Here is a 24,295-nt window from a genome sequence, read left to right as displayed (position 1 = left end):
GTACGAGCATTATGAATTCCTCAGTCACAGTCCCTCCTAGTGCGAAGAACCACGGAGACCCAGGACTTATATGTCTACCCCCAGTCTGGACAGACTACTTGATCTTCTTCGCAACGAATTATATCGCACACGCAGGGACTCTCATCAGTCACCCAGGCGAATCGATCCAGGAAACTGTCATTGCGGCTGCAAATGCGTTGTTTATACCGGGCTCTGGAGCACTGCGTGCATTCCGCTTCCTCGTCTTGTATCTTAGTCCGCGTCTTACGGGAAGCACACATCGGTATTCCAGTACTGCCCTCGGGCAAGCGGAAAGGGCCGGGGCTCTTTGTATGGTCGTGCAAGAGAGGGTCGTTGGCCGCGCGCTGCAGACAACGACTGGCACTCCAAGATTTTTCTTTGGAGAGAATATCAGATCAGTTCCCCTGGAAAGAAAAATCCATGGCGTCTGCAAGCTCCCCGTGCCTGGTCCGGGAGTCCCTAAGTACTGTCTGGTCGAAGTGCCTCCGCATATGCTACTGCGGCCTTGGCCTCTAGATTTGGGTTCTGGGAGTGACTCAAAGAGTGGGAATTCAGAGCCAGACTCATCGAATTGGCAGCTGGGGAAATCTTACAACGTGCCAAAGATCATGATCAGTATCCTGCAGATTGTGTGGGGGGTTGTCACGCTTTATAAGACTCGGGGTGACCAGATAACCCTGTTCGGATATGGGGCATTTGGCCTGACAGTTGCCCCGTACGCTATCATGAGCATCATCAATCTAGCAACAAATCTAGTCCGTCCGGAGTACGCGGCCATGTATCTTGTGCACTCGCCTGAAATGGATACAGCTATTTCACACGGTGGAGAATTCCAAGGCATTGTTGCCGGAGTTGGTGATCTTTCAGTGGATGTCGATACAGGGGAAATGATGCCCGAGGCGTTCACAGGAGACCTTGAATCGACAGCAGATAATCTCAGGTACACTGGTCTCAATCTACTTGGCTACCTCGTCACAGCCATTTTGCCTATCGCGTTAGTGGCTGGGTACACGGGTTTCCAGTCCGGTTCGAATGTTGAGATTCCCATTAGCTGGATCCTTGGCTGGCTGATCGTTGGATCTGTGTCTTCGGTTTGGGTTCGTATCTCGGGTGCATATGGAGATGTGGTGCATCCGATATGGGGAGTCATATTAGTCCTTCCTCTTTGGGTCCCAGCTATAGGTGGTTTTGTTGTAGTTGGGGAGATGTTGAACGATTTTGGGATTTGTACTTCTTTTGACTAATAGGTTGAGACGATGGCAATCGGGTATTTTTGCTGGGCTGCCTTTCCTGTTCCCTGTTTGCTGTCTTCTGCTCTAGCAATGGAGGAACTCCATCTGGAGACTAAACCTCCAATCCTGATTGATAAACAAAATATCAAGGCGATTTCGGAGTGGGACCCGCAGGCGGGTTACTCTGGTCGCATGATGACTGGGATCCTCTGAATGCATTCATGCCGTCACGGCATCGGGAGGACAGAACGCTTAAGAAAAGAGAGAGAAGAAGAAAACTAAGAGTTGGAAAACTACGGAGTAAAGGTTAGGACAAATGATCATCATCGACAAGGCTGTTTCAGGATAGTGGAGAAATGGCCATTGAAGAACGTCTGGGATTGTAGTAAATGATCACTGGCACTAAGCATAGAGAAACGCGCGGTATTGAAGCATAATAAGTCAAGCATTTACTTCCTCTTCTTGACCTTTTATCTAGCGGAAAATATGGAATATGGAAGAGTCGGTATACAAGAATAACAAGAGAACACCTGGCTTAAGAGAATTTCATCAAGGAGCCCCTAGAAAACCACCCGCATAGCGTCAAAATCTCATGAGCTTCCCCATGATCCATTAAACCCCTTCATCATCAGCCATATAGATATCCCAATCTGTCTGGATAGCACCCCCGAATGTCGTATCCATCTCGAAGAAGTTTGCTTGTGACAAACTCCTCACCTCAAAGGTCCTCTGAGGATCCACGGCATCATATCTCCAAGAGCCGTTCGTACTTTCTGCTTCTGCATTGAATATTGGATCATAATCCTGATTTACGTTTCCCAAATCGTTCCTGAAGTATCGGTCCTCAGAAATGCTTGAAACGGCGGGATTGTTTGCGCCTCCATGGTTTGCCGTTGGCGTGGGGAAGTACTCCACCGCTGAGTCTCCTAACTCAGCGTGTTGCTGATGGCCGGGGTGATCATAGGAAGACCCGATAGATGCCGCGACAACGCTGCCATTGCGAGACATTGCTGCATCAATAGCCATTGAGTTCACATGATCTTGCGTGTCGACACTCAGGCCCTCTCCAGTTCCAATTTCATCGGACATGTACCCAATTCCATTGACATCGTCCCCAGATCTGGCGATTGGGTCATACTTGTCTCCGCCGTCCGCAGTTGGATTGGCGACTGCCGACAATACTTGGTCGCAGCAACAGACATCTACCTCGCTCACTTCATCACTAGTGTATTCTCCCCTCTGTCTAAGGTACTCCAGATATTCGTACTCGCTGTCAGTCTCATCTTCTTCCTCAAAATCGTATTCACTATAGGTGCGGTCTTCTCCCACGCCCCCTTCCTCTCGTTCTTCTTCGCTCTGTGTTTCGTTCTCCTCACACCAGAATCTGCCAGTGCCCATCTTTTTTTCCCATTTTTCTTCATCCCAAGTTTGGTAGTACTCTGCGAATGTGAGCTTCGAAACTTGGCGAGCTCTAGTATATTCTAAGTGTCGTGGCATGGTTTGTCTCACAACCTCTTTCGAATTGAACCCGCAGGACTCGAGTGCTTCGGACCATTCTTCTTCTCGGCCGAAGTTCTTGGCGTTGCGGGAAGCGGAGCGACCGGAGCCGTCCAAAGCGTAAACATCAACACCTGCTGCGATAAACACCTTCAATAGCTCTCCTGGTTCTTTGTATGGGCGAATACCATGCCGTCCTCCATGCCTATAGCGTCGACGGTGAAGAATTCGATGTAGTACTGTATTGCCTAGGCAATCACGGCACGAAATGTCCACGCCCCAACGGAGAAGCAATATTGCTTTTTCAAGGACCTCCGTCGCATTAGATGTGTCATAACCAGACATTGATGCCAAAATAATCAATGGCGACACCAACTCTCCGCCAGAGCTGTCTTCACGGACGAGTATAGAAGGATGTATGAAAGGTTTTCCATGGTTAATGACATGCTTTAGAGTCGTCTATAAACTATTAGCAAGACAAAACAGATGTTTAGATTGCCTTTTGCCTACTGAATCCTCACAGACCAGAGTCCACCACAAGCCGGATATTAACTCTTCGTGTTTCTCTTCTTCTTCAAAGTCTGCCCAAGCTTCTAGCAATGCCTTATAGCACTCGGGCCTATTCCTGAAGTTGCACTCGACATTTCTTTCTTCCAAGAATTTGAGGAGATCCTCCAGCTTGCCGTGTAGCACGATAGAGAATATCTCAGAATCATTTGGCCTCGTGGCTTGATAAGTGATCCTTGCTGAAGGATTGAGACACGAATCCAGATCCAGAATAATTCGATAAGTATGGGAGCTTCCTTTTAAGTTTATGGCAATCTGTGCACCAATTAATGTTTCTATGTCAGAACGTATATCAGTGGAGTCGTTCTCTGGATAGGGCTGACTTCGCCAGAACCGGGCGACGACTGTCCCATATGGCGTTCTCCAGCTTCCATAACGATGATTAGTAGGTTGAGAACCCTTAACATATGCATGCCCCGAATGACGAACCAACCCTACGCAGATGTTTGAGTAGTCATTTTCAATAACGTGTGACATTGGGCATACCTTGGGTATCATTCTCCAAGCTAAGCTCGCGAGTGAGATTGATCTGGTTTCGGACCTGAAACAGGTCATGTTCCAGGTCTGGACTCCATATATCATGCTTTGGACATTTGGGCACATCGTTGCCAACACTCAGGATTTGCTGAAAATCGTTAAGCAAGTGCCCACATTGCTCGGAGTTGATCACCACGTTCCCTCCATGCGCATGTTCCAGAAGCCGATCTACCGGGGTATCTTTTGGGCTGGGAGTAGTTGATGAAAGGGTGCGGATAGTACCTGGGTTGATCACCGAAAGTACTGAGGGGCGTGGTGATGCGATTCGAAACTCAGTTCGCAGACTCATCTGACTTTGAAGGGCTACAACAGCCATAAGTATTCAGTCCCTGAAGTCTAGGTACCGGACTTACGTGAAAGAGGAGGTCCATGAGGCTGCCAACTTGTGGTAGGATACTGTTTCATCCATCTTTGTATGTCGTCGGTCTTTAGGTGGCCATAAACTCGTACATGGTTCGTGGCTTTTCCAAGCACCTCCTTTCGATATTGAATATGTCGCATAATCGAGAGTCGTTTACATTCTTCGACATTTCTCTTGAGTTTCATCTGAGAGACTTTGGTTTTGTACTGACGCTCGCTGCTTGCAGGTGAGTACCATTCATCACAATCAAGGATTCGGATGACTTACGTAGCTGAGAATCCAAACTCTTGGTTGACAATATTCCTTAATTCATTGTACGGGAGCTCATCATCGACGAAGAGCTGTCGTATCCGATTCTCAGCTGGCGCCCATTTCTTCGCATCCATAGTCTGGGCCTTTGGAGCACGCTTTTTGGCGGGCGGCGGCCCATCTTCAGCATGAGGATAGTGTGGCAGGCTTGCTGTTGATTCTCTGAGTCTTTTGAGGGAAAAACGGCGACCTTGGTCAGGAGAAATCGCGTTCATGCTGTTTGAATGCGTGTGTAGCGACATGGAAGCATTGGGTACTTGTTGTTGAAAGGGCGAAGACGGCATCGCCATTTGGAATTGTTGGCCATTATTTGGGTACCCAGCATCCCAAGAAGTTATGTTCAAGTCCTGTGCTGCGTTGTTCATGAATGGGGTGAGTTGATTGTTGACTACAGGAAATGTTGAAGAAGAAGGCTGAGCCCACGGTGCGGGTTGGGACATCTGAAATGATGAAGAGGATGATTCGAAGACAGCATCACAACCATCATCTACCATCTTTGATGGTGCTGCGAAATGAAGCCTTGCATCTCTGCTGTGATATAAAGAAAACAGGACGAATGTTGGAATTGAGACGGTGGTCACCGAGCCTTATGACCTTCCCTCCTGTTGGTGGGGTGCGGCTCAGCCGTGCCTGTATGACGGACTTCAACCCCTGCCCAAAAAGTACAATCTGTCATAACCTATGAGCGAGCCGCACTCGAGTAGTGCGTCGCTGGTGAAACATTGGAGGCCAATAGAGAAAAAGTACTATATGGCCGAACGTGTCAGCGCACGCATATGACGCCCCTCAATGCAATGCCGAATCCTGGCCTTACGAACAGCCTCGGAGTCTACGAAGCTTATAATATTTTGATTTATTGCATTCTATTGACTCGTCACGAGGTGGGCGTAGTATGCTTTGCTTTGACGGCATTTGCATATAGTATTTTTTCTACCCAATGAGGGACGCCAGTAGCGTCATCCCAGTAGATCATTAGATACGAGAACTGTCCCCAAATATGTTCCGCGGCGCAAAGTCAGATAGTACTTTGTTCTCGAGATTTCTCGTTATCTACGGAGCTTTATCAAAAGGAACAAAATGACCGAAAAACACTCGAAACTCAAAGCTGGTATTCTCCTTCATTCAGACACAAGCTTTTGAATATATAAGCACATCAAGTGTAAGTCGTCCAAGACTGAGTTGAGTATCCAAAGAAGCTGATCGAAGCCCAGAATCTGTCATGTCACTCAGCGATCTGCTGGCCCTTCTCTCATTCCTCTTCAACATCTTGGGAACCGTCGCAACGATAATGGCAGCGATATTTGCATATCAAGGACTGAAACAATTCCAGGCACTCGACGGTAATTTCGAAAAGTTCGAGGAATATTATCGAGAGCTGATGCTTGTATAAAGTACCAAACTCCATGGAATCTCCACCTCCTCATACTCCTAGACGGGCATCAACTGCTGCCACCGTGTAGCCTGGGAATACGTCAGCGTTTCTTGCCTATGTTTCATTCCAACGGCGAACAAATAGCTTTAATATCATCGTTGCTCAAATCTTGATTATTTAGGTTCTTGGTGGTAGAGACTTCGGGTAGCTTTCAGTAGACGGTCGGATATTGATATGAAAAAATGGGGCATAAGAGCGAGTGAGGGAATTGGTTGCACCATTGCTAGGCTGTTCTCTATAGCTCAATCAGTGCAGAATGAACGTCTGAACATGCGATGAGCTATTTGTGTTGCTGTTGGCTTTGGCTTTGGCATAGAAATAAAAAGTCCAACTCTATGAATAGGTGCTTAGACGTAGCTGCTATAGAGGATGAAGCAAAACATATGCGAATATAGATAAAGAAAGCAGCATCGACAACGGTGAGGCGTCTAACACAGCAAGGCAAGCCAGCAGCTTAGATACCACAAGAGTTTTAAGATATTACTAAACAAAAAAAGCCCAAAGCAGAGCGCCCTCTTTCTCTTCGGAGGCACTGTAACCACTATGGATCCTTGATCGCTTGATTGGATGGTACCAATGTCAGTTCGATATTATGTGTAGCAGACCGATGCTGCATTAGGAACAGCCCAAAGGATGGCTATATATATATGCATCCCCTCCCCCTCTGTATTTAGAACTAGAGACATATAAAGTTCAATCATATCCACCCTATGCTTCTTCTCATTCATTCACCAAAAGCCTCTATATTCAGCCATCTGATAACCACCTCATGTAGCAACGTCGCATGACATGGCGCACCCGGCCGCCACAAGATTAACAATAACTTGTCAATATCGTAGTAAGACTAGGAAATCCAGATCCAACTATTCTATGAGTTTGAACGGTGAAAAGAGCTCGATAGTAGTATTTCGGGTCGAGGAATACTTATTATACTATACAAGCGGGCTCTCTAGATATGAGTTCTATAGGCATATCAAACCAATCCTGATTGATAAGCATAACATGAAGGCGATTTTGGAGTGGGACTGGCAGGGGAATTATAAAGTGAGCCTAAGAATAGAGCCTGGTGAAACCTCATCCTTCAGGTTATCATAAGCCCAATGACCGTATAATGTGAAAACATAATTCCCTCACCAAATGACAACGCCTATCTATCCCTATTTCTGCACGGTCTGATAAAGACGCCCTGGTAGTAACGTGTAATCTCCTCGCCCTTCCCACACCGTCTCTATAGGGAAGGACGCTTGTTTGGAGGATTCCAAGGACCAAGGTACCGCAAGGCAGCATTCTTGTGGGCTGGGCCATCTGCGGCATAGTATGAAGTCCTCGCAAATGACTTCAAGACTCTGTACCCACATACTGGTAAGGTAGAAGGTCAATAAAAGTTTGAAGCGGCAATATAAAAGAAGGCGTTGAAAAAGAAACTCGAAATTTACACTAAATAGTAGACATCGCGTGGAGAGAACGGAGACCCAGGGGTGAAGATAAGGGGGGATACGTCTGGAGAAAAGCAAATGAAGATGGCCCCAAGCCTATTAGAGCTTATTAAACGCAGAAGGTGAGGTTAAGGAAGATGCCTAATAGATTTTGGTATTTTCTAGCAGCAGAAGCCTAACTGTGGTATACTAATACTGCTGTAGCACCCACACTAATCTCAGTTGTTATACATCTAGGGGTTTATGGCTAAAGAGGGGAAAGATCTACAATTCTGGGCGTTAAACTGACCCTAACTCATGGGCTCACGAGGAAATTAGTCAAGGGTAATATTAGAATGTTGCGAGAACAGGCAGGGGGTGGGTTAATCTTGTGCTACCCAAACATGCACATTTCGTCAAATAACTATATGCATGGCGCTTTTGATTGGCGTGAAATGTTTTCTCGATAGCCATTCCAAAACTTGAGACATTACTCTATTACTATTCATTGGTTGGCCATGGAGATGAACTATTTATAAGTAAGATTGGCTTCGGCTTCTTGCCTTCACAGGAAATAAGTCCTATATTGCTGTCTTACTATCCTACTATCTTTTTTTTCTTTTCTTTTTCTTCTGAATCCATACTCTTCTTAGTAGCTATGCACTATGTAGAGGTTATCTGATTTACAGTTCAAACTTTTAAGTTCACCTCCAAATCCCGGCCTAGCCTGTTTAAGGCATTGGTAAATGACTTTCTAGAAATCGAAGAAATATAACAAAAATAGTAAAGAAAACAGTCTCTTTTTCCCCCTCCTTTACCTCTCTTCCTAGTTTTGACCTTCATCTTCGCCTCCACTTTCACCTTTCCCTTCACTATCGCCTTCTCCTACTCGGCTCCTGTCCTTTTCATCCGCTTTTGGGCCTTTAGAAGGCGTAGTTGGTGAGCTACGGATAGGCAGTGTTGTACACCCTGTAGGAGTGCGCTTTCCCGTGCTAGACTATCTTACTATCTCGCTATCTTCCTATCTTCTATACTTCGATGTTATTCAATCTATCTTGAAATGGCTACTTCGTCGTTTGAACCACCGCCATATCCGGATGACAATCGCGGTCCCGTAGTCGAGGCAATTATGTGGACCGAGACCGGCCTCGCTATCCTGACTGTTGCGCTGCGCTTCCATGTGCGTAGGTCAGCCAAATCTTTGGCAGGTGATGACTGGCTGATGCTCTTGGCTTTGGTAAATCACATATGAAAAGAGTTGTCTAAGGAGACTTACTAACGTTTAGCACAGGCTATGTTGATAGCGTGGACAAGCTTAATGACATATTATGCCAGCTGGGGTGGTTTCAGACACATGGCCTACCTGCCGATCTCAACTCAAAAGGATGTCATATTTTGGAACCTTCTAATCCAAAGCCTTAGTATTTTATTATTCATTCCCAGCAAGTTACCTGTAGCGTGGCTTATTCTGCGCATCATCGGCCCTCACATGGTTTGGCGAAGACGCGTCCTTCTTTTACTCATGGTAACAGTATTTTTATTCAACTCTCTATTAGCCATTTTCCTCTGGGTTGAGTGTCACCCAATCGCAGCGGCATGGGATTATACAATCCATGGAACCTGTTGGAGCCCTGGTATAAAGGTGAAATTTGGTATACTCGACTCTGGTGAGCAGACTTTCGTGGGCTCCTCCTCACCTTATACTAACGGAATTAGCTTGGAATATTATGGTGGACATCATTTTAGCACTGATGCCAGCGACTATTATTTGGCAGCTGAAACTACCAAATAAGACCCGGATTGGAGTTTCTATTCTCATGTCGTTGGGTCTCCTGTAAGTTCAATACCCATCAAAAATGCAATACAACAGTCTAACACTTTGGTTAGCGCCGCTATATCTGGGATCATCAAAACACTTTACTTGAGTGAAGTTACCGCGAAGTCTGACCTCTCCTGTATGTTCGCCTTTACTATCAGCGTTCCGTATATTGCTAAGTGTTGTAGGGTCAATGTACAAACTGCCTATTTGGAATGGAACAGAGCAATTTGTTATTATATTCTGTGGGAGTATTCCACCGCTCAAGCCTTTCTATGATCAGCACATTAAAGGATTCTCGTTCGCTTCGTTTGTCGCATCCGCTGCTTCCCAGAGAACACGGTCCCGTTCGGTCAACTCTTTTGCGCTTCGCAGCCCGTCTATGTGGAAGAAAAGACATCCCCTCGTTAATACGACCGATGCTAGTATGACGCCTATTGTTCAGACACGTGTAGTTGATGTTGATGTTGAGAGCGCGAGGAATAGGTCAAACGAGAGCAGAAGAGTCATTCTCTGAGCTGCAAATAGTTTTGAAACTGCTAACTCTCGCATATTTAGAAGGGAGTCATGCGGAGGTCATGTGGCTAATAGTGTGGAGGGACAACACAACCGCGGACTCTAGGCTAGGATCTGACTTATAGTTTCATCATTGTATAAATATATATGTTAAATAATCTGTATAAGAGAGTGTATTTTAGAATAGATGATGGTCTAAGTTCATCGATGTGTCCGATTTTACAAGGTACGGTGCAGTGCTAGCCGCATACCCCACTTCACGTGACAGCCCGTTTGGTCCTCACCACAATAGGAATCATTTACAGTCTGGAACTGCTGCAAGCCGCCGGATATTCGCTCATCGAGGAAGTGTAGCCATTGCTTAAAGCCGTAGACGTGTTTTAAAACGGCTTTTAGGGAAAAGTACAAACTGTCTCAGGAAAGACTTATGCAGAGGGGTTCGGTCTTAACGTCGCCTGTATTCGTGTGGAATTCCGAAGGGGAGATGATGTTGTAATGCTTCAGGGTCTCTGTGCGGCTTTCGCTATTGATGAAAGGCGTTACTGGAGGATTTGGAGTCGTGTAGAAGAGAGTATGGTTGTGATTTATGTCTGTAATCCGAAACCATGACGGGTAAACGTACTCGCGGTACTTGTGGTACATATAAGTATCTATACTCAGATGCCGGCCAGGAGGAAATGCGTCAAGCCATATTTGAACACATAGCTCTGGAGGCAGCTCCTGGAACTTTGGGAATGTGGTCGGTGGAGATGTGGGTATGGGTATGGGTCTAGCTATAAATGGTTCATGGTGAAGAAGCAATTTGAGAGGACTGGGGCTGGTATTGTTATATCTATTGAGGTACCCATTTTTCACCCCGGATTTTATATGAAGTTTTCAATTAGAGTTTGGAAGAACTAAACGACTGCTAGCCTCAAATTGTTTGAGATAAGAAGTCCAAATTTCAAGATGCGAAGCGGATTTTGATAGGTCGGATGACCTGGCGTAGCACTGATCATGAAAACGTCGATAAAAAGTAGGCGGCTTTCCGAATTTCTCGAGAGATATTAATTGTTGAAGAAAAAGATCAAAATAGAGGGATTTTTTGTGGAGGAAAATAATAATAAAACCCTCTACACTAATCAGTCTAATTCGCAACTTACTGTACCCAACTCTCCCTAGGACCCAAGTTTTATACTGATATCAGTTAGTCCGGACTGTACCGCAAGAAATCTTATCGTATTTGAAAGCCATCCATAAAACCTTGCAACAAAAGAGTATCTAAGTTCAATATAACAACCAATAACGGTTCTTGATCAGATAAGCTAACAGTCGAGATATTTCTTGGATGCTATATGTCATGTGACAATCTCCAATATAGGGGTTCATTCGCTAATCAGACACCCCACTTTTAACCCCCATGGTTTCTTCTCCCCCCCCCTCAACTCCACCACCATACAGCCGAATAAACTCCACCTCACCCCTCTAAACCCTCCATACCCTCCCGTCACATAACTTAACTTGCACAGCCATGCCCCAAACCTGGCTCGTAGTGGGCGCCTCCCGTGGCATCGGCCTCGAATTCACAACCCAACTGCTCTTGCGCGGCGAAACCGTCATCGCAACGAAACGCAGCGCCTCGGAATCCCTCGACGCCCTTCTCGAGACCCCAAACGGGAAGAAGAACCTAACGGTCTTGCGATGCGAGGTTAGGTACGAGACGAGTATCAAGAATTTTGCGCTCGAGGTGGGGAAGCTGGGTGAGGAGGGTGGTGTTTTGGAGGGTGGGGTTATTGATTATGTGGTGATTAATGCGGGCGTTTTGCAGTATCCGAATAGGATTTCTGATGTGTATGTTATAATGCGTTTTCTTTATCAAGTCTTTATCGCTACCGCCCCCTCCCCCTTTCTTTATGTATGTATTCCCGATTCACGTGACTGACCCCATCGCTTTCTTAACCTCTCCTCTCTTCTCCACCCCTTAATCACAACCTCTACTCTCTATCAAGATCCTATTTCCAATCGACGTCTTTTATTCATCCCTCTAATCACCGCCCTCAGCTCCTTCACATCATTCACACACCACCTAACAACCAACACAATCGGCCCCCTCCAGACAGCCAGCACCCTGCTCTCCCTCCCGCTCCACATAAAAACCCTGATCTTCATATCCTCCGACTCCGGCTCCGCGCAAGCCTTCCTATCGCACGAAGACGGTTTCGGGGCCTACGCTGCATCAAAAGCAGCTCTGAACCAAGGTCTCCGACACCTGTCGTTCGAAATGCATCGCAAGTATGTGGCGTCGAAGAGTTTGAATGAGAGTGGAGGTGGAGGTAAGAGTGGGAGCGCAAAGGGAAAAACTGTGGTATTGGCGTTACATCCGGGTGAGGTGAGTACGGATATGGTGGCGGATATCAACTTGGGATGGGAGGTTAAGGGCGTGATTGGGGTGCGTGAGAGTGTAAGCGGGTGTTTGGGGGTAATTGGGGAGAAGGGGTTTGGGGGCGTTGATGAGGGGGGATGGAGTAGTGTGGAGGAGGGGAGGGAGGATGAGGAGGGTGCGGCGACGTTTTGGACGTGGGATGGGAGGAGGTATCCTTGGTAGTTGAATTGTTAATATGTACTGAGTATGAGTGTTGTGTATGCGCGCCCGAAAATTCTACATTTGTGATTCCTTACCACCAACGCCATGCCATGCTCTATAATGCCAATCATTTACCCCACCATAAGATATCGGGCTCAAATCGCAGCAGTTCTCTTCCTTGTCATCCTGACTTTCTCTTTCGCCTCCTCAACTTTCTTGAGCCTCCACTCGCAGTTCTCCGCAAAATCGCAACTGCGACATTTATACGCCTCCTCGATGACCACACCTTTTGCTTCTCTCTCTCCTTTCCACCACTGCATCTCGCTTTGAACATAAGCTCTCAACTCCTGGTCATCCATAGCAAAGTTCTTACTTCCTACTATCTCGCCAGTGTCCCTTGACCTGTACTCGGCCTTAAGGATTCGCCCAAGAGAAGCAGTTCCGTCTGGGAGAGTGATATGGAATTCGGAAATCATGAGGGACCATAGCGTCGCAAGGTTGTTATGTGCTAGCAGTGTAGTCATTGAGTCTTGGCTCGATGCTGGAAATGACTCTTGACTTCCAGCAGGCACAGAAGAGGAATCTTCGAAGATTTCGTCGTTGAGACTGCCTACCTGGGCGATGAATTCGTCGGAGAATACCTTCAATGGGTCGAGATTGTACCGATCTGTGAATGCAGAGAAATCCACAGTGTTTGTTGCGAGCTCTGAGAGCAGACGATGATAGAGTTGGAGCTGCATTCTTGTCGGACGAAAAGTGGCCCCTGAGGGTAGACTTCGGACTGATCGAGTTTTTACGTCGCACAGGTAGACTTTCTTCGCCTGAGATCGTTTTTTGTTTCTTGTTGCTTCATTAATGGAAGAGCTTCCTCCCGCTTTGAAGAAATCAGCGATAGTCGGCTGGTCAGAAGGGGGCTCGTCTTTAGGGGCCTCTTGTAGAGATTCCTCGAGCTCGCTATCTGGACAAATGTAGGACAATTCGTCAATGATGCCACTAACTACTAATCCATCTATCGTTCCCCATACCTCAAGCTCTCGTGTCAAGCCTGTATCTCGCAATGTCCTTAATCCTTGGATAACGTTCCATATTCGAAGGCCCCAAGCATCCTCTTTCGTCTGAATGTCGACCTTAATAGTTGTATGTACCTCGTCTTCAAGCTTCTGATGCACCACACTGCCTTGCTTCATTGCCTTTGTTCGTATTTTCCTCCCATATTTCGACAAGGTATAAAAATATTGTAGTTCGCACCATGCCGGCGACACCAAGTCTGTGACAGAAAGCGCTTTCTTCGGTGGCGTGCGGAATCGTTCGAGAGGGGATCGCATATCAGGAAGCTGGGGGCCTGGCGGGACAGTATCTGGTGATATCTCGAGAACAGGGTGTATATCTAGAATTCGATTACCCACTAGACGCTTCAGCGTCAGTCAGATATCAAGCATGTCTTGAAGCATAGAAGATCTTACAGTCCGGGTACTCGCGCGTCTTGATTGACTTGCTGATCTGCTCCGCAACCTCCTCTGCAGCCCGGGCCGCCTGGAACAGAGGAGATCTCTCCTCCCTACCGACGATACGAGGGAGACGAAGAGCTTGTCGCGGCTCATCTTCGATGTCGTTGAGGATGGGATTGTCGTCTGCGACCTGTTGTTGTGATAGCAGCGCCTCGACTATCTGCTCTTGCTCAGGCGAGAAATCGGATCCATAGTCGCTTTCGACGTCGTAGATAGCGGCAGATGTCTCGATATCGGGGTTTATGGCAGGACTAGCCATGCCGGCGACATTATAGATCAGTTCATCCGTCGGGGTTTTGAGAATAGGGTATATTTGGTTGTCTATGACGATTACTGTGTACTAGGAGTCGCGATCGGTTACGAGTAACGCGCTTCCACGCGACCGCGATATCTCGCATCTAAACACGATTCATCCCTGATCTAGCGGTCCAATAACTAATCAAGTGTTGATATTTATATCCATGCTTTAGTTTCAAATAACACGAACAGATCACCTGTACCCACTCCACTCACCACCATCCAACCCAACATGTAATATACGGCAGCCTAGGTAGACAATGGCTGATACCTGAAACGCCCCATCATAATGCTAGCTAACCCCGCGAAAGATCGCTACCTAATCCCTCCCCATAGGCAGCAGCAACGATATATGAAAACAGCTTCTCACATCGCACTTGTACCTGCATATTCGGTTCCTCCCTTCACCGAGTCACGTGTAGCGCCCTCCTTTTAACATCTTATCGTACCTTACCATTTCTATGACCATAAAATGGCAGCTCTCACACGTACTAAATCTAAATCACTCGCCAGTCCATCTTCTTCGATAACTACACCTACACTTATACAAATCCCCCAAGCTCCCAACCTACCAATAAATCAACCAACCCTAAGCACCCTCCCCCCCGAACTACACCTCCTCATCTCCGCACACCTAACGTATCCGGACGCCCTCTCCCTGAAACACACAAACCGGCATTTCTACAATCTAGTTTACACGGGCGTAGACCTCAAGATAGAATGGTTGATTGAGCGGCGGACGTTGCATTTGGATTGTCCGCATGATAGGAAGTGCGAGCTGGGGAGTGATATGCGGTTTTGTAGGGGGAGTGTTAGGTACGTGTTCTCGGCTTTCTGTCATCTCACCCACGAGAGAAAGAAGAATTGAGGATGAGGACTAATGGATGTGGAAAAAGGCTACTGATGAAGAGACGGAGAGAGCATGGCGAGTGTGACACGGGAGAGGGCGGAAGAGGTTGCTTGGTTTTCGGGACGAGGATTTGTACGTTTAGGAGGAAGCGGATTGGGTTGTTGGAGAAGATAAGGAGTTCTATTTTGAGACTGGGAAGCGAGAATGTGTTGGTTTGGTGGATGTGTCTTGCGGTCATGGGAGCTTTGTTAGGATGGGTTTGCTTGGAGGTGCAGAAGATGCATGTCCAGCCACTACTTCTATAATGATTCGAGGAGAAAGAAGAGACGGTATGATGAGCATCGGAAAATATCTGTAAGGATCGACACTGAGAGTATATACTAGATAATGTTAATGTATAATTCAAAACATCGTTTCCTCCCATTTATCCTCCTGGGGAGACCACGGCGTATCCTTCAACTCTACCCTCTTCTTCTCCTCATTATTCCCTAACTCAGATTGCCTGTCATAGTCGGTAATGAGATGTCTAGTTCTTGTCATACCAGTCTTGGGAGGCCGGAACGACAATTGGTGACGGAACAGCCCTTGCTTGGAGCCATCTTGACGATTCGAATCTCGATGCATCTCTAATGTGACATACAGGAACAACGACGAGAACCAGGGAAAAGAAAGAACGACATTTCTTTCCATTGGAAAATGAAGGCATCCTTGTAGTATTTGGGATGAGCTCCGAGGTCAGACACGCAAGACGGTCAACGGGAATGATTAAAAGCAGCGCGCATTGTGATTGTAAAGGTTAGCCCAAAGCCTTAGAAAGGTACGAGAAAGAAGTAATAACAATATCAAGAAAGCAACTCCACGTTTTACCCCTTTGTCCAAATTTCATCCCCTCGACGCTTAAGCTTTACTGTGCTACTAGCAGATAGCGGAAGGGTGCAGCCTTATACCCGACGAGGGGGACCAAGGGTATATGGGGCTGGGTTTGCATCACAAAGTTGATGCTACTGCTAGTCTTAATACCCGAGGGGGGAAATCAGCAGGAAACGATAATATGGTCAGACGAGGCGTTTCACAGCACGGGCCGACTGGAAGCTGACAATGCTATGAAGCTAGGATAAAATCTCAGACTATCCGAGATCTGATCTTCGTATCTGTAGGAGCAACTTTACTCCTTATGATGTTGTTGTTGAATTGTTGATGGATGAAGAGGAAATTGTTGGAGAAGCGAAGCTGGCGGTGCGAAGTCGTAAAGCCGACCAACCAGAACTCAAGCACATACGCTAGCGGCTACTGGAAGATCTTAAAGACTACAGCCGCTTCACGTCTACTGCTTACCTACATATATCTAGGATTGCACACAAGTGTTTAGCTCAGGCTCTGCGGCAGCCTGCTATCTATTCCAAAGTGACAAATCCGGTACGAGATATAGGAATTGCAAGTGCAATGGCCCGCTTGCTAAACATTCCCTCGTCACACCATACACCAATTGAACAGTGACGAACTACAAGAAAAACATTCACACAACCAATGGGTCCTTCACACCAGCTATTAAGTTGGGTATAACCCTGCTTCGTTGCTCATCAACGATGCCCCTCAACCATTCGAGACGGACGTCGCTTTGAATGGTAGTCAAGTCGTCCCTGCTGGTACGACATTGTAAGCATACCTTTTCACGTGCCGTCAGCTGTAGTAATTCCTGGTGGCCAGACAGTGCCGGAAGTCATTGCGAGCGGTACACAGACTGTTGGCTTGCTGTACCGAGCGCTTCGGCTAGTAATTCGGGACCGGTGCAGGCTTCTGTAGGAGAGGATATGCGCGTGCACGGGCTGAGGATGGGTCTTGTTTTCAGCTTGGTTAATTTGGGAGGGTCCTAATACTAATACTAATACTAATACTAATAGGAACGGCTGAGCTAACAACGGCAAGGCACGCTTTGGTCGGGCTTCAATTTTGCGATCAGACGTCAAATCTGCGTTGAATATATCCAGGATGATGCTGGTACGTCGGAAAGATAGCAAATAAATCCATCGCAAATTCGCAGCTGACGGATAGTAAGGCTAAACTAAATAGCATCAAGAATTCCCGGCTGCATCACTCAGAAAACATACGAAGCAACACTCTCCGGAGTCTCCCCTGGACTTTAATGATACCCCACAGGGTGTTGGATCTTATACCTGCGCATACGAAGATCCGGTAACTTCGTTCGTACTGTGATAACACGGCAGCACCCTTGCAAGCCCCGTAAAGATAGTCCACTACTCCGTATGAAGTAGATAAACTTGCAAGTCTCCACGAGGTTGGGCGCAGTGACATCATTTGTTAGATCCTCTTGTATTTGTGCGAAGGATAATTAAATTTGTTAAGACGAAAGTCGACAATTATACGAAATCCAAAGTCTCCGACAAGAAACAACCTTGACTTTATATGCTTGAAATTATAAATACCATACTGGGGACACTGAGTTTCTGTGCGCCGGTTTCTTTATCTGCCTTCTTCCAGTGCTTAGATTTCATTGCGCAAGCCCCCTAGATTTGAGCTAGCATCTTTTGTGGCAGTTTGGCCGGGGTTTGTGGTTGATTTAAAAAAAAATTTGATGGAACCTTGATCCTAGATCCTGGGTATAGTATTCCGTTGTATTTCAAGGTTGGTATCTACGCGTTTTCTATCTTTCCACTCATCAAATCTTGCTTCCAGCGAGGTTATTCTAATTCTCAATAGTGTTATTTTCTGGGAATTCATCCGTAATGGACAGATGAGCTGCCGCGAGTCTGGATATAGGTTTTCTCCGTAGAAGGGAATGCATTCTAATTACTTCGTAGTTTCTAATCATGCCAAAACCTTAAATTTACTAGTCCCACGCGCCGCTCAAACGCACCCCCTTTTAAGCCTTTTCCGGAAAAAGGTTCGATTATCTAGAAGCTAATCAACCCCGCTGCTGCTAATAACGCCGGATTCAGGGACTCATTACTTGTCATTTTGGTTTGTCGCCTCGGTGTCGTCACTTCTTTTCCTTTCTCAATAATTATGTCTCCTCTCCAAGATCCGAAAATCTCAGAATCAATTGATCAAGTAACTCAAAACTCACAGTCGATAACAATGCCTCAGCATGTCAACATAAGTGGCAACGATGTTGCGATTAGCTTCAATAGGACCGCAGCTTTACCCCCACCTTCTCCGTTGGCCTCACATCCTACTATAAACGTGAGGAAAGACAATATGCCTGCAAATAAGCGGCCAAGTTCAAGGGACGGACAAGATTTGCGTGGGGAACCTGCTTCTAATGTTAGGTTAGATGGAGGCACCAAAGAAAGAAATAGCCTGAAGAGTGTGAGGGAGACTGACGATAGGGATACAAACGGCGGAAATGACAAAATAGACCGCATTTCATCCAATAGTGGCGGAATCAATGGAAATAATGTGACGGACTTCTTTAGTTCTGAGGTCTTTCATCTTGTTCTACGTAATCCAGCTACAGCACATCGACTGTTGAGATTTTGTCAGAGTCGAGCATGTGGGGAGAACATGGAGTTTTTGCAGAAAGTATATACATACATATGAATTGCCTCTGCCCGATTGCTAACTCCCATCCTTCAGGTCGACCAATTCAACCGCCTGCTTGATGAAGCATCGCAGTTGCTTGGCTCCATCCAATCCACTTATACCTCGGCGGATGCACCTCAACAAATAAACATGTCCAATTCACAAATAAAACGAGTACAATCCGACATTAGACACGCTTCACAGTTCACAATTCCTAGTTTGGAAAGCATTTTCTTAAGCCCGCGAGAGCATATCGAGAAACGGTTAGAGAAAGAGATATATCCTCGATTTGTCAAACATCAAGTCACAACATCTGCCACATCAGCACTGGCAGATCATAGAGAGAGGTTCCAAGGTTTGGGGGATTGCTTCTGTCTGACAGATCCAAGGTACTTAGTTCGTAATCTTCCAACTACTGAAGCTAACTCATAAGTTAGTATAGCAGATAACCCTATTTTGTATGTCTCAGATGGGTTTGTCTCCGTCACAGGTTATAACCGCAAAGACATTATTCCTCGCAACTGCCGCTTCCTGCAAGGAGAGCTCACTGATCAAAGCGCGCCTCGACGCCTCCGAACGGCCATTGATGCCTGCGAAGAAACCGTCGAGCTTCTGCTCAATTACCGCAAGAACGGCGACCCATTTTGGAATCTCCTTTACGTTTCCCCCCTACTCGACGAGCGGGGCGAAGTTGCCTTCTTCCTCGGCGGTCAGATTAACTGCTCGACCACTATACACTCTTGCAACGACGTATTACGCATTTTGAGCATAAATGACGACGAACTAGATGAAATAGACGCTAAGAATAGACCGACCAGCATACGGAGCCGAAATTCAACGCTCGATACCAGCAAAGTGAAGAGCAAATTCTTTAAAAGCTGGCGGAAGTATAGTCCCTCAAAGAGCTCTGCTGCGAAGACAGTGGTGGTTATGGATGAGGCAGGCCAGGAACCGGAATTGGTTAATAAGCTTGGCAAGATGAATTTTACGACGCAGGTGGAGGCATTTTATACTGCTTATTCAAAGGTGACTCTATTGACTATTTCGAACGGGAGAGGAGCTGACGAGTCAATTAGTACATTTGCATGGAATACCAAGCCTCCACTCAAACACTTTCCATAAAACACTACACACCCGGAATAATCGACATTCTGTGCCTCAACCTCCCCAACGGCAGCATCGCACCCATCTACAACAAAGATATTTTCAAGGTTCTGTCGGAACATACCTCTCCTTCGACTTCGTCAAGTGTTTCTAAGGAGTTCAAAAGTACAGTCAGAGAAGCGCTGCAGAAAGGTAACGCAGTGAGCGTCGAAACGGGGTTATTGACAGGATTCGCCGAGGTGAAAGGCGGGAATTGGTTTTCGGGCGATAGGGAAAAGAAATTGAAGAGGATGGAGGAAAGGTATGTTACGCACTGGACGCCACTTAAGGACGCGGAGGGGTATGTGAGATTTGTCGTTTTGAGCATTGCGCCTAAGGATTAGGTTGTCATGAGGAGTTGGGGGTTTTTTCAGGTGGGGATTGTGGGATATATATGATACCTTGGAGTTTAGATGGGTGATGGGTAATAGGGGATCATAAGAGAGAATTGAAACAGATTACGCTGAGTCCAAGGGACATGTTTCAGCAGTGAACCCTAATATGTTGCAATGGCATTTAACTGCCGCGTCAAGAAATTGGAGAATGGGTCTGACAGTTTCCCCGGCTCCTCTACATGGGGATAGTTACAGAAGTCCTTCAAAAAGATCCCGAGAATTGAATTTATTCGAAAAGTTGAATTTCGAAATGCAATCCAAGACGATCTAGTAGGTGTCACTTTGGATGGTTTTATTGTATCGCGATATTCCCTATTCTTCATCGCAGCTATTTGCACCATTGGAGCGGGGAGAAACATAGCATTTCGTTTTTTGAACTTCGTTTCAATGGACGAAGATTTCAGGTTTTTATTTCATACACTTCTTCGGGTTTGGATTTGTATGGAGTTTTCCTGTCATGAAATGTCACCTCAGATTGTGATGGGGCCCTTAAGCTGCATTATGTCTAATTTGGTTACAGGCAACCGCTAGCTCGCCCTAGCCATCACGTAAAATAGGACCCACGAAGGCACTAAGCTAGCGTCACGTGGCATCAGGATGTATGATTAGCAGAATGCTAGGCTGCAACCACATGCCATCGACCCGCTCTGTAACCTTCATATACTGCATTCCAAAATCAAACCTCTGCTCTATCTCTATTTGGTATATATCAAGAACCATGTTCTCCGCCTCCACTCCTCCCCTGCAGTCTGTGGGGTTATTTTCCATCGTGGTAGCTTTGTGCATTTCAGTAAGAGCTTCCTGTGCTTCCACGTGGAGATTACTAGCTGTAGCTAAGTGATAAAGTACACCGTTTACTCTTTAGGCGTTGCACTATACAACATCACCTTCCACCCCCTCGCGAAGATCCCAGGTCCGAAATCAAGGGGCGCTTTTCACCTGGAAAGAAACTGGGAAACATTGACGGGAAACCAAGTGTCGAATTGGAAAGCATTGCATGATCGCTATGGAGACATCGTCCGTGTATCTCCGGGAACTGTATCATTTACCAGTGCTGAAGCATGGCAAGGTGTGACCTTCCTCAATTTCGAATTGTTAAGCCGGATGTTTCACTGACTCAAGCCATTAGATATCTATGGCCAGCGTCACGGGAAGAAACCGATCCCGAAGGATCCGGATTTTTACAGTGGAAGCAGTGATGGAATTGCGGAGATCCTCTGTGTGTAACCCTGATCCTATATCTGATATTCTCCTCATTCCCAGTAGCGGCCAACGATGTGGATCACTCGAGAATCAGGCGTCTGATGAGCCATGCCTTCTCAGAGTCTGCTCTCCGTGAGCAAGAGCCTATTCTGAATTCTTACTTCGATCTGTTAATTCAGAAGCTCCATGAGAAAGTCAGTGGATCTGAGAACGGCAAAGTAAATATGGTTCACTGGTTTAATTTCACTACATTCGACCTGATTGGCGACTTGGTAAGTCCATTCTTTGAATCAGTATTTCCCGTCTCAGGTGATTGGCAACTCTTCGCTCTTTAAATAGACTTTTGTAGTCAAGTGCTATAGATCATGGTCTCAATCTCTAATACTATAGGTCCTGCTGACTCTAATACGTCGATACTTAGGCTTTTGGAGAACCTTTCGATGTCTTAAAGTCTGAAGAATACAACTTTTGGATCGCCAACGTTTTTCAGTTTATCAAATTCATAGGGCTTCAGCAAATCTTACACGACTACCCGATATTGGATATACCCATGTTGGCTATTATGACGCTGTTCTCTCGCTTCAGAACGGCAGAAGAAAAGCATCGGCGATACACTGAAGAGAAAGCATCCCGACGCCTGGACACTCAAACTAACCGACGAGACTACATGTGGTCCTACTTGCCCATCTCTCTGTTTAAGCATCGCTGACAAGTACCATTAGCTATATCCTCCGCCACAATGACGAGAAGGGAATGAGCCGAGCAGAAATCATCAAGGCATCGGGTACATTGATCATAGCCGGCAGCGAAACAACCGCTACCCTGCTAAGCGGCGCCCTGTATTATCTCCTCAAAACCCCGTCCTCACTGTCAAAACTTACTACCGAACTCCGCACTTCTTTCCCAGACCCCGCAGATATGAATTTCGTCAATCTCGCAAGGCTCTCGTATCTCAATGCTTGCCTCCAAGAAGGTTTGCGTTTATACCCCCCCGTTCCTGGTATCTTGCCACGGAAAACGCAACCCGGAGGTGCAGTCATAAATGGACATCACATCCCCGAAAACGTAAGTCTAATTCATATCAAGTTCCTCCCTTTCCTTTCCGTCCTGCTCCCGCGACCATGTAGAGTACTGAGCAAAGAGGCAGGTCTCCGTCGGCATGTCCCACTTTGCCACCTACCATTCGGCATCCAACTTCACGGACCCGGAAACGTTCGCCCCCGAGCGCTGGCTTGACGATCGACATTTTGCGTCAGACAAACGAAGTGCGCTGCAGCCATTTTCTGTTGGCCCCAGAAATTGTATCGGTCAGGTAAGTCGGGGTTCTATGATTAGGGAATAGGCACTTATCATGGAGTAGCATCTTGCAATGGCGGAGATGAGGGCTATTCTGGCGCGGATACTGTGGCACTTTGACATTAGCTTATGCGAGGAGAGCGCGCGATGGAACGAGCAGAAAGTTTTCATATTTTGGGACAAGCCGGACTTGATGGTCACACTGAAGGAAAGAAAGAACTGAGAGCAGTATGGAGATTTTTGGGTAATTGTGCGCTTTGATTTCATGATGATGAGGAATGGAAGCTGCTATGACTGAAGCTCAGTAAATAAATAAAGTAGGAAAATCTCCAAAGAACAGAAAGGTTGTGATTTGCTGCATTTTGGACGGGGCGCGAAGCGCCAAAATGATCGCATCGTCCCGCCCCATTTGCCTCAGCAGCATGTTAATCCCGAGCAGACATCTTCATTCCCTCAAACATCATATACACTGGTATTTAAATGCTATACAACGCCCTTGAACAACAGAATGCGAAACTTGAAGAAGCCGAGAGACTCATGGCCGCGGTATCGATGTCACATGATCTCATCCCCAGATATCAAGCTAAACTCTCCAGGGCGAGATGTGCATCGATGGCAGGCTCAAACTGTGTCTCGAGGAGGCCTTTGCTGCCAGTAGCGGATTACACAACACCACTAGGAGTGGGGCGGGGGGGAGCAAAGCTATGGAAGACGTGTCACCAGGGACGTTCTGAAAATATCAGTGGAGGAATTATGTCTGGCATAGGGGCGATCGCGAATTGAATGAAAGTATGCAGAGCACGGTAGGGTCCCCTCCGCCCTTACCCTCTCAACCCAACTTACATCATTTGTAGTTGGAATAAAGCTCATTCCTGACTGCGACTGGGCCAGCCTTTGAGAGCCGGGAAGAACCTTGTCACCCATCTTGGAGGTTCCCAAATATTTCCCGATGCATTTCCAGTTGCTCGTATTTGGAGAGCTTTTTTCATCCCCCCCCCCCACTGTTCCCCACACTCAACAACTCACCCACAAACGCCCAATCCACCAGATCAGCCGACAAATAGCAGTTTATGCTCTGGAAGCTTCTTTCACCCACAGCGACGTTCCGAGACCAGATACCGCAATCTAACGCGAAACTCGACGGTTCAGAAGTTACGAATTCCTGAACTCTCCTATATTACGACGAGGCAGCTCACTATGTTCCTGAAGTAATCAATGTTGTGTAAATCTCAAGAATGTCATTGAGAAGGTCCGTAAAGGCTGAGATCGAAAGATTAAGTTTCGTCCAGCCATGTTATGCCGGTCGAAAGAGCGCGATGAAATTTCGGCTGAATCCGAGACTGTGGCCAGGCTGTGTAACGCGATTTTCAATATTTCCAAGAAAGACCAGAAACCTCTGAGCTGGCTGTTTCTCACCACAGAATTGAGGTCACTGCGTCCGTTATCGGTGTTTTTGTGGCCCATGAATTTGCGACGGTTATCATCCCTCTCTCTCTGGTATATTGAGCCGATGTTCAATCCACAGGCCTTAATACAGGTAATATAGAAATCGAGATATAACTAAGTAGTGGAGATAGTCTTCCTTGAGAAGGAGGCGGGAGTTCTGATTGATAGTGGCCGTGGCAACGGCAGGTCTGCAGACAATGCTATTAAAAGATATCGTGGTCCAATTCCGAAGTCTCAGTCGAGACTGGAGAGTTGAGATGATATTTCCGAGTCAGCAATGGTGGTGCGGCGGACTCGAATGATGCGCTCGTGTTTTTCACATGCATATACGGCTACCCACATCTCATCACC

At 46.6% G+C, this 24,295-nt stretch overlaps 6 protein-coding genes across 6 annotated transcripts; 5 read left to right on the top strand and 1 right to left on the bottom strand.

Moving 5' to 3' along the window:
- Positions 1-11: 11 nt before the first annotated feature.
- LHYA1_G007452 (uncharacterized protein) lies at positions 12-1,265 on the top strand (the record flags this gene model as incomplete). The annotated part of the gene is made up of 1 exon (XM_031152381.1): positions 12-1,265. The coding sequence occupies one exon, from the start codon at positions 12-14 to the stop codon at positions 1,263-1,265; it is 1,254 nt and encodes a 417-aa protein (XP_031003160.1).
- A 9,948-nt stretch (positions 1,266-11,213) lies between these two features.
- LHYA1_G007451 (putative oxidoreductase) lies at positions 11,214-12,287 on the top strand (the record flags this gene model as incomplete). Its single annotated transcript, XM_031152380.1, has 2 exons — positions 11,214-11,533; positions 11,744-12,287. 2 exons carry the CDS (start codon positions 11,214-11,216, stop codon positions 12,285-12,287), a joined length of 864 nt encoding a protein of 287 aa, XP_031003163.1.
- A 134-nt stretch (positions 12,288-12,421) lies between these two features.
- EXO5 (Exonuclease V) lies at positions 12,422-14,033 on the bottom strand (the record flags this gene model as incomplete). Its single annotated transcript, XM_031152379.1, has 2 exons — positions 12,422-13,671; positions 13,730-14,033. The coding sequence occupies 2 exons, from the start codon at positions 14,031-14,033 to the stop codon at positions 12,422-12,424; spliced, it is 1,554 nt and encodes a 517-aa protein (XP_031003162.1).
- Positions 14,034-14,543: 510 nt separating this feature from the next.
- LHYA1_G007449 (uncharacterized protein) lies at positions 14,544-15,226 on the top strand (the record flags this gene model as incomplete). Its single annotated transcript, XM_031152378.1, has 2 exons — positions 14,544-14,887; positions 14,968-15,226. 2 exons carry the CDS (start codon positions 14,544-14,546, stop codon positions 15,224-15,226), a joined length of 603 nt encoding a protein of 200 aa, XP_031003168.1.
- Positions 15,227-17,945: 2,719 nt separating this feature from the next.
- Positions 17,946-19,948, top strand: PHOT1B (Phototropin-1B; the record flags this gene model as incomplete). Its single annotated transcript, XM_031152377.1, has 4 exons — positions 17,946-18,461; positions 18,516-18,850; positions 18,899-19,487; positions 19,538-19,948. 4 exons carry the CDS (start codon positions 17,946-17,948, stop codon positions 19,946-19,948), a joined length of 1,851 nt encoding a protein of 616 aa, XP_031003169.1.
- A 1,057-nt stretch (positions 19,949-21,005) lies between these two features.
- aclL_4 (Cytochrome P450 monooxygenase) lies at positions 21,006-22,721 on the top strand (the record flags this gene model as incomplete). The annotated part of the gene is made up of 7 exons (XM_031152376.1): positions 21,006-21,068; positions 21,122-21,218; positions 21,263-21,474; positions 21,624-21,895; positions 21,925-22,267; positions 22,350-22,514; positions 22,563-22,721. The coding sequence occupies 7 exons, from the start codon at positions 21,006-21,008 to the stop codon at positions 22,719-22,721; spliced, it is 1,311 nt and encodes a 436-aa protein (XP_031003166.1).
- Positions 22,722-24,295: the final 1,574 nt, after the last annotated feature.

The sequence above is a fragment of the Lachnellula hyalina genome (genome assembly GCF_007821495.1).
Source record: "Lachnellula hyalina strain CBS 185.66 chromosome Unknown contig00133, whole genome shotgun sequence".
In the NCBI taxonomy this organism is placed as follows: Eukaryota; Fungi; Ascomycota; class Leotiomycetes; order Helotiales; family Lachnaceae; genus Lachnellula; species Lachnellula hyalina.
The sequence above is the reverse complement of the archived record's forward strand: the minus strand, read 5'-3'. Positions and strand labels throughout refer to the sequence as shown.